This window comes from Castor canadensis, chromosome 7 (genome assembly GCF_047511655.1).
Source record: "Castor canadensis chromosome 7, mCasCan1.hap1v2, whole genome shotgun sequence".
NCBI classification, from domain to species: Eukaryota; Metazoa; Chordata; class Mammalia; order Rodentia; family Castoridae; genus Castor; species Castor canadensis.
This window is the reverse complement of record NC_133392.1, coordinates 120,743,652-120,760,185: the sequence shown is the minus strand read 5'-3', so window position 1 is coordinate 120,760,185 and position 16,534 is coordinate 120,743,652. Positions and strand designations below refer to the sequence as shown.

General features: G+C 40.6%; 1 protein-coding gene and 1 long non-coding RNA gene across 32 annotated transcripts in view; one reads left to right on the top strand and one right to left on the bottom strand.

The window, feature by feature from the left end:
• The window catches only part of LOC141424939 (uncharacterized), an 18,105-nt gene extending 1,575 nt beyond the window's left edge, over nt 1-16,530 (top strand). Inside the window, exons 2-3 of the long non-coding RNA XR_012449908.1 lie at nt 1,859-2,003; nt 2,670-16,530. This is a non-coding gene — a long non-coding RNA (uncharacterized lncRNA). The remainder of the gene's footprint in view (nt 1-1,858; nt 2,004-2,669) is intronic.
• The window catches only part of Lrp8 (LDL receptor related protein 8), a 73,416-nt gene continuing 61,961 nt past the window's right edge, over nt 5,080-16,534 (bottom strand). For 26 of the 31 annotated variants that reach the window (XM_074080065.1, XM_074080073.1, XM_074080069.1 and 23 more), the window contains 5 exons: nt 16,313-16,534; nt 13,980-14,048; nt 10,105-10,277; nt 8,878-9,054; nt 5,080-6,510 (listed from right to left, as the gene is read on the bottom strand). In XM_074080065.1, the coding sequence (XP_073936166.1) occupies nt 6,472-6,510; nt 8,878-9,054; nt 10,105-10,277; nt 13,980-14,048; nt 16,313-16,534 (680 nt within the window). In that variant the 3' untranslated portion in view covers nt 5,080-6,471. The remainder of the gene's footprint in view (nt 6,511-8,877; nt 9,055-10,104; nt 10,278-13,979; nt 14,049-16,312) is intronic. The other 5 variants (XM_074080075.1, XM_020158412.2, XM_074080089.1 and 2 more) reach the window with 2 other exon arrangements.

Genomic DNA, 16,534 nt, shown 5'->3' with positions numbered 1-16,534 from the left:
TTGTAAAAACATGGGCCATTTTTATTACAGAACACTGGATATGAGTGGTAACAAGGGAAGACATTAAGCACCTAATACATGTCATCCCCTAGGCTGAGCCTGTTTACATGTACTTGTTCTTTGAATCATCACAACAATCCTGATAACTATAGTTAAGTATATAAGAGACACCAAGCAATTGCCATAAGGTTAATTTCCACTAATGAAGTTATAAAAATTATGTAATGGGAGAACCTGAGCCTTAGCGGATGTGACAAATACAAGTGCTGAGAAATTCTGTACCTTATTGGGTACTTGACCCAATAGGGCTGTAAAGAAATCTAGGTTGTTGGATATGAGAGACAGCATGGCATAACTGAAAAGAACATGGTTTGGGTATCTGCAGAGCCTGAACTCACAATTTGTTGAGCATCTACTACGTGTCACGTGCTAGAGATACAATGTGAGAAAGGGCTTGCAGAGGATGCAAATGAGCATCCAAGCAATTACAATGTAAGGATAAGGGGTTCCAATAGAGGAAACATGGAATACACTGAAAGTGCATGGAGTGTGTTGGCAATAATGGCACGATGGATTTCAGTTCTCTCTCTCTCTCTCTCTCTCCCCCTCTCTCCTCTCCCTCTCCCACCCGGCAATAAAGAATCTCTTGGGCAGACCACTTCTCTCCGCATGGTCACTTTGGGGCCTACAGAGTGGCTCCTAATTTAGTCTAGGGGACTAAGAAAAGGCTTCCTGAAGGAAGTGTTCCAGACACAGGGCTCACAACTGTGTGGTTAGAATATAGTGAGCTGATGAGGTTGGAGAAGGGGCAGAAGCAAAATCATGGAGGCTCTTACAGGTCATATTAAGAGTTTGGGCAAACCCAAGAACATTGGATTTTAGTGCAAAGGAAGTAGTTGAAGGGCTTTAAGCAGGAAAGCAGAAAGGTGGTAGTGACATGACCTGTTGCATTTTAGAAATATCACTTTGGCTGTCATGTAGGCTGGACTGGAAAGTGGAAAGACTGTTAAGTATGAAATTCAGACAAGTAGCTGGATTGGAAAGTGGAAACACTGTTAAGTATGAAATTCAGACAAGTAGCTGTTAATCTGTGAAGGTGGTTAAGTAAGATGATGGCGACCCATACTCAAGTAGTGGCAATGGGAATAAAAAACTGGGTGAATTTGAGATGGAATACCACAACTTAAGGGTTAGGCAATGTCAATGGTGTGGGAGCGAGCAGCAGGGCAGAAGTATTGAGATGCAAGTAGGCAAAAATTATGGAAGCACAGACTTATCCCTGACTTAGAGAATAGGGAAGGCTTCCTGGTGGAGACATCACCAAAGTGGAGTACTTAAGGACACAAAGGAGTTAAGCAGGTAGAGGCAGATAAAGAGAATCTAGGCAGAGAACAGGATATGTGTAATTGCTCTTTATGGCTACTAAAATAACTGGGTAGCCCAGCTTGGTGGTACAAACCCATCATCCCAGCACTTGGGAGGCCAGCCTAGGCTATATAGCAAGACCCTATTTCAAATAAGAACACTAACAAAACCCAAAAATAACTATTTGGCTCTGGGCAGTTCACCCATTTCCTTATTTAGATGAGATTGGGCAAGTTCAGGGTGGTATGACTATAGACCCATTTCCTTATTAATAAAAAGAGGATGAATAATACTGGTAACATTTATTTTACAGAACTGTTGCTAAGACTGAGATGATTTATGGCACTTCATACATATTAGGTACTCAATTGGTAATAGTTCATCCCCCTCATTGAAGCATCACAAAAGACCTTAAGAGGTTTTTTAAAAATGAATTTAATCTTTCTCTAGAAACAATGTAGTGATTTTACAAATGTCCACATTTGGTTTTCAGTTCACCAAGATGATGTCAGTATATCTAGTGAGATGTAGCACACCCCCTTCAGTCCTTCTGCTTCTAGAAGAGAAGCTGGATTGCACAGGCACTAAGTACAGAAGCTAATGGAACCCGGAAAGACAAGACAAAAAGACCAGAAAGGGTTAGTGTAATTTAACATTCTAATGAACATGCCTGACTATTACATCAAATATGATAACTGGGGAGGGGGAATAGACATTGAAATTCCATTTGGGTACAGTGTAATGGAATTTGCAAACCAGTACTTTATCCACAAATTAACAACAGATTGTGTAGAACAAAATGCTATTTTTAAAAGAATGCAGTTTGTACAGTTTTGTAGTTTTTATAAAAAAGTATCAAAACCTTATCTTTAAATATATATAATTATACAGGAGGCTTTTTTAAAATTACTTTTTGTAGCACAAAGTGTTTGCAAATGTAGTTTCTGCTGATTCTCGACTGTGCACATGGTGCATAGCCTGAATGAAGAGCTTCCTATTTTTATATTAACTGAAAATTTGAAGCTGTGATTCCTTGACCTTCTAAATTCTTCATATCCCGAAAATTCCCAGTACCCCAAGAAGACTGATACTTTATCTTCATGCATTTATGGGAAAGAACATTGTTTATTCTGAGACTTCTAGTTGATATTTTGATGAGTGCATGGCTGGAGTTTGGGGGTAGTTCATGTTCCTGTGGGATGTGAATGGCCCTTTCCCCATTCCTACTAGTGTCTGACTGTACAGTGGTTGGGATCCCCTCTCCAGACTCCATATCTTTAAAATTTCCAATTTTCTTTCTCAAGGTTGAGAACATCTAAGAGGCTCTTGATAGGATGGCAAGCTTCTGTGAAAATCCCACTGCCCTTGTCTTAGTTTTCATACCAAAAAAAATCTCTTGACTCAAATATATGAAAAGTAGTCAACATTTCTATGTGGCCACAGGAGAGCCTGAAGCTGAATAATTTCATGTCTGCAAGGTGCTGGCAGTGCACCCCAAATTTTCCACAATACCTTCTACACAATAAATGACCAAGAAATGTTTGCTTATCAAACCAGAAATTAAGGTAAGTATTTTATAAAGTGCTTACATTGAACCTGTCATTAATCCAGTCTCATTTCTTGCTAAATCCACTTGAGTGTTTTGTTACAATGAATTATATGCAGTTCCTCACAGCCCCCTGCCGATTCATGCCTTTGTGTCTTAGCTCAGTGTCTTCTCTGCTACTAGCAGCCTAGACACCCTTTCTTAATCTTTAAGACTTAGCTTAAGGTCACTTCTATGATGGTGCCATTTCTCATCTCCTCAGGTAGAATAATCCTCTCTTCTCCGTGCCCTTACAGTATTCTGTAGTCACATGTATCTTGCTGTACTGCTACTGTGAGCTCTGAAAGGACAGAACACATTTGATTGACCTTTACATCTGCAGTGCCTGGCACACAGCTGTCACCTAGTGGATAGTTCTGGGGAACGAATAAACTGTAGTCATAGAAATAACTGAAGGGAGCAGTAGTACTTATTGCCATAAATTTAAATCACATCTTACTCTCTTTTTGCCAGATAAGGTTATAGGTTACTTCTGTTTTGTATATAGTCATGCTATTAAGAATAAATAAAGTTTTAATTTTCCTTATTTCTGGAAGGCTGTTTCCAGTGCCTTGGTAAATCCACTGGAAAGATAGCCACAGGATAGGAAGCAGGTTTGAGACCATGTTCAGGCTGCTCAGAGTTATCTCCTGGAAAAGGAAAGGGAGGAAAAGGACTGGGCTGGCTTCTTTAAATATTGTCTGATAAGTTTTCTGCCCTCTTGGCATTGTCTCTCAGCCTTCATCTGGCTCTATAGTCCAATGGTTCTGTATTAGCTGTAGCTACATATGCACAGGAAGCAAAAAAAGCAACAGAAATGTAACTATGCCTCAAAATAAGGCTCAAATAGCCTCCAAGAATAGGAGGAAGGAGGATCTGAGTCCTCAGATTTCATCTGTCTTACTGCTATACAACACACATTTCTCAATTGTTTCTTTCCTTTTTTTTTTTTGCAGTACTAGGGCTTGAACTCAGGGCCTACACTTTGAGCCATTCCACCAGCCCTTTTTTGTGTTGATTATTTTTCAAGATAGGGTCTCACGAACTATTTGCTTGGGCTGGCTTCAAACCTCGATCCTTCTGATCTGTGCCTTCTGGGTAGCTAGGATTACAGGCATGAGCCACTGGCACCTGGTTTTCAATTTGTTTCTTATAGATTGTTCCATAGCTGCTTCTTTCAAACTGCAGTTCTACCATATTCAGGAAACATGGACATCTCTGAGCAAGCTGTGAATTTCATCATCATTTTGAGATCACAGGCCATATGCCCTGACCTATTATTTTTTTTCTGTGAAGACCAGAATCTGACTGAAAGTTTAGAAACTATGCATTAGCCACTATTATTTCATTCTCCAGGAAATTCAATTTCTTTTGAGGCAGATTACAGAAAAAGTTGTTTGGATACATTTCAGTGTTTGTCAATTTCATCATTTTTCTTCAGTCAAAAATAATTTTACTTTCCATTCTTGAAAGAATAGTAGTGAGTGAGCGAGCTCCATGGGAGTTGACCACCTATTTTTATAAGTCTTTTTATGGGTCATCTAGGTGAACTGTGTTTACCCTCTCAATGAATGTCTCAGGACTTCAACACATGTATACCATGAGGAAGCTATATAATAAAATGACCAAGCTCCAGAGTGGTTGTTTTCTTAGAGGTCAGGAGACCATGAATGACACAGAGCAAGATCCTCGGAAGAGGATGGTAGGACTCCAGATTGTCTGCCTGGAAATTCAAAGTGTGTCAAGATGGTGGAATATCCAAGCTTCACTGAGTTGGGGGCGGCTGGACTGTGGGAGTAGGGAGACATTTGCTTAAGGATGCCAAGTTCCAGATATGCTAAGGTTAGATACATTTCCTTTGATTCTACTTAAGCCAAATACTTCCATGTTGTACTTGTCCCTGGTTGTCTAGTGGAAGTGAAGTAGCAGAGTAGCAGAGTTAAGAAAAAGACCATACTTTGGACAAAAAAGCCAGCGGGGACTGAATTCCTTTTGGGACTGTAACATTATGTTCTCAATGGTATACCCCACAGATAGAAAATAGCATTTCTCCCCACCTCCCTCAAAGCCCATGAAAAGTAAAGGTGTCTATAGTGAAAAAAAAAAATCTATACAAATCTATACATATACCCAGACTTTTTCCTTTTATTTACAAAGCAGTAAACCAAATCCCTGTGTGAACATATATATTCAATTGTGTAAGCCATTTCCCCTCAAATACAACTTCAGATTTGGCCACTTTTTCTTAGTTTTATCTGTTTGAGCATATAGTAAGAAACCTGTTTATTACTTTAAAATGTTTCCTCCATCTAAAGGAAATGGTAGAGAGTGAGGGAAGGAAGAAATAGAGATGTAATAAACATTCCATCCTCCTTATCCTCATCCATAGTATGTCTCAGAAGTTCAGTGCCTGAGTCAGTCCCTATAGTAAATGGGCTGTCCTGGAAATGTCTCTACTTAGTTCTGTAAGTAAGGATGGTACCCTACAGTTGCTTTGAAGGAAGCTTACTGAATTCTATCCCAGAGTCCTAAGGAAACTGAAGACATAACTTAAAGAGCTGAACTTTAAAACGAGGACTTACTGAGGTTTAGGTTGCTATATTGAGCTCATGAGAACTTCTGGCACTGGTATCTATACACTGACTTAGCCACAAACTAGAAAGTGCAGGTGGGAGTCATGGCAGCCACCAGTGAGCAGAAAGGCTTTGCTGGCTTATCGGGGGTCTCAGAAATAGCCAGGGGTGAAAATATCTGCCTACACGTTTGCACAAACCACAGTATCTGTTTTCAGAGCCAAATTTTCAGAGGTTTCTCTGAAAACTAGACACCCCTCTTGTGGACTGTTTTAAAATACATTTATATACTTGAACAATAGTCATAGGTCTGCCTCTTCTCTACAGATTTTTCTCTCTCATACATAACACACATAAACACACACACCAAAAATAAATACTCTCACTTCTCTAAATTATTTATAGAACTAATCTTGTTTTTGAAATATGTTAATAAATAATCTAAATGTGGGAGGGAGATGAAGTGTTCTCTTTTCATACCTATGTTGATGGATAGCCACAAAGCATAATCATTTTATTTACAAAAAAAACAAATCCCCAAACCTAAAAAAGTTCCCAAATCAAACATCCTCTGTAAATATAGTATTTAAATGATGAGTAAGGTACTGTACCATTGGCCCCCATTTGGTTATGTACATCATGTTAGTCACTCAGCAGTAGCTATTCCATGAATTCCTCATGGGTAGTGCAACCAGTTAAAAAGTGTATAAAACATTATACATATAAAAACTCTCACATCCTTTGGATGTTTGCAGTTCATCATAACTTTGTGGTTACCTTTCCGCAACATAAATTAAAAAAAAGTTACACACACACACACACACACACACACGTGCATACTCTCACACAGACCAATACATAGAAACCCATTCATCCAGTCATACACCATCCAGAGAGAGTAGTACATGGGACTGAACTCCATGAGGCACGAAGGAGGTGGTCCCATCCTCAGGGCAGTCCATCATCTTCCAGACTTAGTGCCACTCGCTGGGGAGATAGACCAAAAGAAATCATCATTAGATCCATAAGAGATAGTCTTTATTGAATATCAACAAAGAATCAGACATATATTACTTCACAGGTATCAGCTCAATAATCTTCAAACTATGCCAAGAAATAATATTTATCATACTTATTTTACAGATGAGAAAACTGAGACTCACTCACTGAGCTTACATAGTTTGCTCTGGATCACACAGCAAGTGGCTGAACTAAAGTTTGATCTCAGGTCTGTGTAAATCCAGAGCTGTAGCTTTTTCCATCATTCTGTTCTGTCTCTGTCCCTTTGTTTAGTTTTTGCGGTTCTGAGGTTTGAACTCAGGGCCTACACTTTGAGCTATTCCACCAGCCCTTTTTTTGTGATGGGTTTTTCAAGATAGGGTCTCATGAACTATTTGCCCCCCGCTGACTTTGAACTGTGATCCTCCTGATCTCTGCCTCTTGAGTAGCTAGGATTACAATGAGAGTACTGGCACCTGGCTGTCTGTCCCTTTGTAAAGGAGGGCAGCAGAGATGTAAATTTTCCTCTTATATAGGACTTTAGGTTGGGTGAACTTTAATGGGGTTAGCTCTGTCAAATGTTAAATCCCAGCTATTTGTGACTTGTCTCCAGAATGCTAATCAGGTGGGTACCATGCTGCACCCATTCCACTGATTAAACAGACTCAGAAGACAACACAAGTCAATTAAATTTAGTCCCTCTTCCACAAATGGCTGACCATTAGATGGCGAGTCTACTAATCCCTGAGCCAGTCTGTTTCCTTGTGGAGAGTGTATAAGCTGTTTCTTTGTATTTTTCTCATGTTCCCTCATTCTGTCTTAGAAAGTTCTATACAGGAAAGCCCTTGAAATTTATAGGCAAGAGTTTGAATTCTTTTTCCTTCATTCTGTTTTCTTCAGGATACATATCTAGCTTTCCCACAATTTGTCCTTGTAAGATCCTGTTTGATAGTCTTCCTGGATACCGTCCTTTGGGCAGACCCTAGTTTCATTGTCTTTCTCAAAGCTATGTGAGTTTGGGCAAGCTACTCTCCCAGAGCCTTAGTTTCATCATCTGTCAAATGGGAGTAGGACCTTCCTCAGAGCCGATGAGGACCTAAATGAAATAATGGATGTAGCGTGTTTAATACAGTATTCTAGATCACCTTAACCAGCATACAGTAAGAATTTTCCACCTCTGAACATTTTACATATGATAAAAAGTAACTTCACTGCCTTTCAAGTCATCTTTGGGTTATCTGTAGTTTTTCATGAATGCCACAGCCACACTCCACCAGCACGGATATTGGAGACTGTCTTATTCTAGTCTTACCACCCTTCTACTCTCTCCAAGACAGATCTTAAGACTAAGACAGGGCCCAGTAGCAATGGCAGAGCTAAATGAGAAAGGGATAGAGGAGAGAACAGGTGGTTGGGAATACTAATCTCCAGAGCTTCAAGGTTGTATACCCCATGACATAGTGGAAAGAGCATGGACCTCTATGTACATACGGACTGGAATGTGAATTCTGGTTCTGCCACTTCCTGGCTATGATCTTAAGTTAGTCAATTTCTAAAAGTCAGTTTCCTCATCTGCAAATGGAGCTAATAATATCAACGCTATAAGGTAATTGTGAAGATTAAATGAGAAAATATTATGAAACATTTAGAATAGTGTTTGACACATAGTAGTAGGTACTCACAAAACACCAGTTTCCTCACTCTATTACTCTGTTTCTCTGCAACTGCCAGGAGCTTATTACCTAGGCCTTAAGACTCACCAGGAGTAACTCCCCTAAGTCATTTCCTTCTCTGGAACAATGCCACTTTACAAGTTCAGATTGCTCTGTAATTACAAAGTGCTCCCTTATATTTGCTTTCTTATTTGAACTTCTAAACTTGGGAGGCAGATGGAATGGGAGTTATTTTCATTTTGCAAATAAAACTAAGTAGGGAGAAGTGACTAAGATCACAGGGGTATGAAATGGTGGAACTGGGAGTCATTTTCTTACTGTAAGCTCAGTGCTTCTCTAATCTTTAAAAATTGGTTAAGTATTTATTTGCCTGGACTGGCCAAGGTTAAGGATCCTCAAGGCCATTTGCTAACTCTTCCTACATGCTCAACTTCATTTCCCACATCTCCCCTTTATGAACAATTTGCTTCATCACCAGTTCTATCTGCCCCACACTCTGTCACTTTCTTCCACAGGCCATTTTCTTGGTCTGCAACTAACCCATGTTTCCTCTGTCCCAACACCCATCTTATAGTTTGCAGCCTTCCAAAACCAGAAAGCCGTCTAGGATTGGCTGCATCAACTTAGGTTCAGGCCCTCACTCACCACACCAGCCATCAGGCTCAGAGTGGCACTGCCCTACCTTGCACTTGACGACAGGCAGCTCGGAAAGAGGGTTCTTCGGGAGCTGGTGCAGCTGTGACCTTGGTTCCCCCGGCAAGACAAAAAGCTCCTTGAGGGCAGGGGCTGAGTCTTCCAGTTCTCTGGTCTCCCCAAGACAAGGCTCTGCCCACAGTGGGCGATCAAAGCTGCTGATTGCCTGACAGGGGGATGGACTGGATGACCTCTGAGGTCACACTCAGCCCCCTGACTCTGCTATACAATAATGATACCTGTTCCAGCCACTTTGTGGTTCTTGCTCCCCCAACAGACCATGCTCTCTTTGTGCCTCTAAGCCTTTGCACAACCTTCTATTCTGGAATGCCATTTCCCTCCTTTTCTACTTGGAAAATTGGTATTAATCTTTCAAAGACACAGCTCATCTGTTGCTTTCTCTATGAGGCATTCCTGGCCCAATTTACTAAGGCAGAATTAACTCCCTTTTTGATGTTTCCATACCATTTGTTCCACAAATATTTGTTAGAAGCCGGCTATGCTGAGGTAGGCACCAGGAAAATAGACTAATACATCAGATCCTGCCATCAGGGATCTCATAGTCTAGTAGGGAGACCACTAAGTAAAAGATAAGTGGACTATGATGTGACAGGTGCTGGAATGGAGAGAGGCCCAGAGTATTGTGGGAGGACAAAGCAAACTGTGAAAGGCTTCCAAGAAGAAGGGACTCCTGAGCTCCCACCCTGGCACTTAGCACACATTTGTACCACTGTATGTTAGTATCTCTTAATTCCACCACCAGCTGTTTGGAAGCAAGTATATTCCTTATTTATTTCTGAACACTTGACGTCTAATGTGGTGCTTGGCACATAACTGGCATACAGTATTTGTTAAAATAAATATGTTCACATTTTTAAATGGCCAGCTATCCTTCTAGGCCAAAGGTTCTGAAAATTACTCAGCAGAGATGTTTGCTTCTTTATTGTCAAGAAGAGCTTCTAGGTACAAGGTAGTCCTGATACCCTACTATCCAAACCACCTGCCTCAGCATGTCTGTGTTCCCCAGGGCTTAAAATAGTGCCTGATACATGGCAGATTCTTGATAAGGTTGAAGGAAGGAAAACAGGAAGGAAGGGAGAGAGAAGGAGGGAGGGAGAGAGGGAGGGAGGAAGGGAGGAAGATGGAAGGAAGGAAGATGGAAGGAGGATGGAAGGAGGATGAGAAGGAAGAAATTCTCCCAGCAAGAAATACTTACTGCAGGATAGACATGGCCAATCTGAGCAGTCCTCCCTATATGGAGCTCATCTTCATCTTCTTCTTCTGTTGTTTTCCTGTATACTGGGTTGTCAAAATTCATGCTCTTGGTGTTCTTCCGCTTCCAGTTTCTCCAAATCAGGTAGCCGCTCATGCACAGCAGTGCTATTACCCCTAGGGGAAGGGATACATTACCCTGGACATCCAGAGGGCTCTGGCCCAATTGCCCAGACATTCGTGCAGATCTTACCTCCTCTCACCTCACTTTACTGCCCCATGCTCCTCAGGCACTGTTTCTGCATGTTCCCTTTCGGCTGCTTGAAAGGCTTTCTCTCATCTCTTCTTTCCTTCATTAGCTACTCATTCTTTGAAATCTAGCTCAAATGTGAAATCTTTCCCAACTGCTTTATAGTCAGAGTCTGCTGCTCCCTCATGTGTGCTACCAGGTCATAGTATCTTTACGTGTCTGTATTGCCTGTCTTTGAGAGTGGGACCATGCTTGTTTATCTTCATATGTCCAGTGCCTCGCACTGAGGTGACACATGCTGAACAAACGAGTGAATTTCTTCCCTACACCTTTGCCTTAATGCTACTGCTTAAGCCATTTTCTCCACAGACTGGAGGGGGAAGCACTTATTTCCAAAGCTGGGGCTCTAACAGAAGAGGAGTATCTCCAAAAGGGAGGATAGGAGGGCAACACAGGCTCGAGTGAAAATAAAGGAATATATTAATGAGTAAAGGACACTCTCTTCAGCAAACTAGGAATAAATGGAGAAGCAATTTTGTAGATAGTAAGCAGTCATTCTGGGCATTTCAGTGGCGGCTGAATGATCACCTCTCTAGGATGCTGTAGAGGGGTTTCTGTTTCTGTTTGAGTAAGATTACAATAGTTTAAAGATAGCTAAAGATGCTCCTTATCACTGTTTCTACTTACTGTCCTGGAGATCTAACTTTGTGCATAAGACCAGGTTAAAGATTGAAAATTAAAGCTGGATGCTGATTACAACTGTAATCGTAGTACCTGGAAGCTGAGATTGGGAATATCACAGTTAAAAGCAAATAGTTTGTGAGACCCCATCTCCAAGATAACCAGAGCAAAATGGACTGGAGGTGTGGCTCACATGGTAGAGGGCTTGCTTTTTTTAACCCTGAGGTTAAAAAGCAAAAACAAAAACATGGTTCCACCAAAAAAAGAAAAAAAAAAAAAAAAAAGATACAACTATGGGAAAGGAAAGAACCAAACCGTTACTATTCACAAATATTTGTATGTTTAGAAAATCTTAAGAGAAGCTGGTGAAAAGCTATTAGAAGTAATTGTATTTCATCAAGAATCAACATAAAGCCAGCCATGTTGGAGCAAACCTATAATCCCAGGACTCAGGAGGCTGAGGCAGGAAGATTGTGAGTTGGAGGCCAGCCTGGTCTATATAATGAGACCATATCAAAAAAAAAAAAATCAGTATTAAAAAAAAATCAAGTTATCTTTTTTAGTAAGCAGTAACCAATTAGAAAATGTAATGAAATAAGAATACATTCATAATAGCCCATCGAAAAACTGAAATACTGGGGATAACCTAACAAGAAATGTGTAAGTCCTACATGATTTACAGACTTCTACTAAAGGATGTAAATGAAGACTGAAATAAACACAGAAATATCATATTCCTGGTTGGGAAACTTCAATGTTATAAAATGTGAATTCCACAGCCAAAGCAATCTCAATAAAAATTCCATCATAATTTTTATAGAATTGACATGATTATTCTAAAGTTCATCTAGAAGAGAAACTGAATAAAAAGAGCTGAGAAAAAGTGAGCATAACATAGCATGAAGTGCTACTTACTCTATAGAAACAGAAAATTAGTGGAGGAGAATAAACAGCATAGCATCTATAAGCATGTAGTTTATAATAAGGATGATAATTTATAATAAGGGTGGGCTGTTCAATAATATTTTTGGAGAAATTAAACAGGTATATAGAAAAAAAATGGTTAAACCTTTACCTCACATCATACTTAAAAATAAATTCCACTGGAAATATCTAAGTACTAAAAATGGTTTAAACCAGAAGGAAATATCAGGAGATATTTTAATAATTCGGGATGAAACAGGCCTTCCTAAGCAAGACACAAAACCCAGAACTCTTGAAACCAAAGATTAATAGATTTGACATTTAAAAATTTTAAATTTTTAAAAAATCAAATCTCAGAGAAAATATCAAATATTTTATGGGAGAAAATATCAAATATTTTAAAGGTTTAATATTCATTGTGTATAAATAATTCTACAAATAGGAAAAATGAGACTGTAAATAGGATGAAATTTAAATATATGGCCAAGGAGCATATGAAAAGATACTCTACCTCTCAGGGAAATAATACTCATTCCCCCCCACCTCGGATTAGCAGAAATTAAAAATACTGATTATATCAGGATGGGTTACATCAGTGAAACAGCACACACCTGCTTTCTATAGAGCACAGGAAGGCAAAACAGGGTCAATTTGTCTTTCACTTACTCCACTCAAAAAAAAAAAAACCTAGAATAATAGTCTCACTACCATCTTTTCTGATGAAGCCTATCAAAGCCAATTCAAATGCCATCTTCTCCAGAAGCGCCATTTTCACTCTGGAATTACCTTTCTTTCCAGTATTCCTCCACAAGAATACCATGTTACTGTTACATCATGCCTCTTGTAGTACATTATAGTGTATACTAACATCTACTGTGTATGACTTATGATTAACTCTAATTGAAGACTTGGTCTTTATCTTTTTCTACCATGCATTCTTGGTGCTTGGTACAGTGTCTTGCACAGAAGTTTTTTTTTAACACATTCACTCACTAACTCACCACCATACTGAGGATTCCCAAAATAAAAATGACAAAGTTCCCATCCTTAAGGTATTCATAGCCAAGTAAGTAAGAGATAAACCTATGAATGGACAATTCAAACTCAAAATATACTGCTAAGAGATGAGGCTGGTATGAGAGACAGGAAGTACAGGAGACTATGTGAACATGGGGTGATGAATCAAGCCCCATGGTTCTGTGCAAGGTCATAACCAATGTTATACTCTGACTGCACTGAACTCTTAGTTCAACCACTTCCAATTCCTGGCTTTGCTCATGCTGTCTTCACGCTTAGATTGCTCTTGATCCTTCTTTACTTGGCTGACTCAGCTCAGGTATCATTTCCACCAGGAAACCTCACTTGCCCTTTTCTCCCCTCTCTCAGTCTAAGTGCTTCTTCCCCACTTCCCTAAACTCAGCACACACAACTTACTCCTAGGACTTACCTTGTCATAATAAATTTATCTGTGTCATATGTGTCTCTTCAATAATAGTAAACTTTGGCAGGATAGGACCACATCTTATTCATCTTTAATCACCTTATCACAGAGTTTGACATATGATAGCTGCTTAATAAATGTTTGTTGAAAACCAAACAAAGAAAGCAAGACAGTATGACCAATTCAAGAAATGACATGCAGCTCTACTTATCAGTTCAACAAAAATTTAATTTCCTATCATGTGCCAGCCATTTCTAGGAGCTAGGAAGAGTGGTGAGTAAGAAAAACACCAATCTTGTCCCCCAAGAAACATTCAATTGGTTTTCCCATGGAGGGAGTACAAGGTGTGAATGGGAGATGGGAGAGGAATGCACCTGGATGGCTGGCCTGTGGTAAGGTCCTGAAAAGACTTGAGTGCCAGCCCAAGAAACCAAACCAGGCATGGGAAATTGCAGGACAGCTTCCAAGCCAGAAGAAGTCAATGGGGAGTTTAGAATGCCAAGTTCTCTACCCTTGTAGTGTCTTTCCCCAAGCTCTGTGCAGGGGCTCTCTTTGCTTTCCAATGACTTGGGGCCACACTCACCTATGGGCACGAGGATCCCAATGACAGCAGCAGTGACTGTTGAACCCATCTTTCCACTTTCATTCCCATCTGCAAAACACAAACATTCATAGAATGATGCTCTATCACTGTGAGTCCAAGCCTTACTGGCCTCAAGCAGTAAGAACTACTCAACTGCTTCTTGCCCTCATTTTAAAATGACCCTAGCTAATGCTCAATAATTCAGTCTTTCCAGATTCCATCAAAACTTCTGTGAGGCAAGTAGGACAAAGGTAATCTCCATTTCACAGAAGTAGAAATTAAATCTTACTTGTAAGTACAGAGCTGGGACTTGAACTCAGGACAGACACATCATGAACCAAGTCCCAAACCCTTCCATGGCATCATGGTGGTAGTAAGCTGGGGGCTATAAATGGGCAGTGAGCACTTTGGTCTTCAGGTCTTCGTGTTGCTGACTGACTGGGTCAGTTGCTTTATTCAGCCAGTGTCTGCATTGTTTCTGTTGTTTTTGGTGGTCTGCCCATCTTATCTGCATTATCAAGTTATTTTTCCTAAGTAATTAAAATTGGATATAGTATATTGTAGTGAAATCAAGAGCACAGACTTCTGGGCCAGACTTCTTAGGTTCAAATCCCATCTCTACTACTCACTACTTGTGTGACCTTGGGCAAGTTAATTTATATTATACATATAACATGTTATATTTCTTTATCTTAAAAGTAGGAATAATGTTATTACCTATCTCCAAAAGTTTTAAAAGGATTAATAATTCATATAAAGTGCACAGGCACAATGCCTGGCACAGGCTTGCAGAGTGGGCTAGGAGTTGTGAGGCCTAAATGTAAAAAGGTATGTCAGCTGGGAATGGTGGCACACACCTGTAACCCAGCACCCAGGAGGCTGGACAGAAGGATTAAGAGTTCCAGACCATCCTTGGTTATACAACAAAATCCAGTCTCTAAGTAAATAAATAAAGTAGAATCACATTCTAAACTGAAAAGTGCTTGGAAAATATACTTTAAAAATATATATATATGCTGTGCTATCTTTCTCACTCTTAACAGCCACCTTCCTTCTAACATTTGTATAGCACTTTGCAGTTTAAAAAGCATTTTCCTCTTGGAACCTCATAACAGCTCTCTGAGGCATGAAGAAGAACTATTATCCACATTTGCTCTAACTGAGGACCAATCCCATCCTCTCAGTGTGTCTGTTTCCCAAGTCCCCTAAAATGAATCTATTCAGGGGAGGAGAATGCTGCACTGCTTACAAAGCTGACTGTGGAAGTGCTGCTGGCCTCTCACCCTGTAAACCTATAGCTTAGCTGGGCATGGTGGCACCTGCCTGTATTCCCAGCTACTCAGGAGGCAGATGCAGGAGAATGGAAAGTTTAAGGCCAGCCCAGGTAAAAGCAAAAGAGCTGAGGTGCAGCTCAAGTGGTGGAGCATTTGTTTAACTTAGTCAAGGTCCTGGGTTTAATCTCCAGTACAGAGAGCAGGGGGTGGGGGCTCCAACATGATAAGGCCTGTGGAAAAAAGCCCCCAGATGACAGAACTGAAATTCACAGGTGTTCCACCTGCTTCTCCAAACTATAGGGTGAGTGCTCAACTCTGAGAATCCAACTTCTGACAAAACAGGCCCAATCAGAAAGGTGTTGCCAGGCTGCTTGGTTTCTGGGCCATCCGTATGGGAAAAAAAAAACATGCAAAAGATAGTTTATCCTTTTAAATGAACTCCCCTTGGCAGGTAACTCAATTAAAAAGGTATTTGCTGGTTAATGAGATAGAACAGTTCTAGCAGTGACAAGTACTCCCAGTGATTTAATAAGTAGTGAAGTTAATTATTTCTATCTCAGGGTTTGGAAACAGGCATGAGCAGACTGTAATTATGGATGTGATCATCTGGGTAGCTCACTGAAGTTGCTGGGAACTGAGATCTGGGTAGCTCAATGAGTTTGCTGTGTGTCCAAACCTGAGGGACACCCCCCACCATGTGTACATCAGTAACTCCTGAAACACAGACATATACATCCAGGCAGTAGAGGCTATATGTGTGAGCATTTCCACTTACACTGCCTCCCTTACTTGCTTCTCTTGACAATCTTATGAAGAAGTAGGGGGTGGGTTTTTATTTCCCTTAGCAGAAGAGACTGAGGCTCAGAAGTGGAATGCAACTCCCCTCCAGCTTGGGGCACCTAAGATTAATCAATCACAGGGCATATCCTTTCTCCTTCTACTTTCTCCTTAGAGATGTGCAATATTCAGCTCTGGTGTGATCTCTCTTCCCACTTACCCCATCCTGGCCCCCATAGGACCCTCCCACGTCATGAAAGAATGCAGAGTTCATTTCCTTACAGTGCTGAGAGTGGTTGCTGGTTGCAGGGCTTGGGGTAGACAGACTGATGCTGGGAGCCCTGGGGACACTAACTGAGTTTGAGGTCGCAGTTGCCTGGCTTGGTTTCTCTGTGCTATGATTCTGGTAGGCGGGGCTGTGGACGGTGGTCCTAGGGGCTCTTGTAGCAGGTACTGTCCTTGTTGTAGCAGAGGCTAACGTCGTAGTTGAGGTAGATTGAGGTG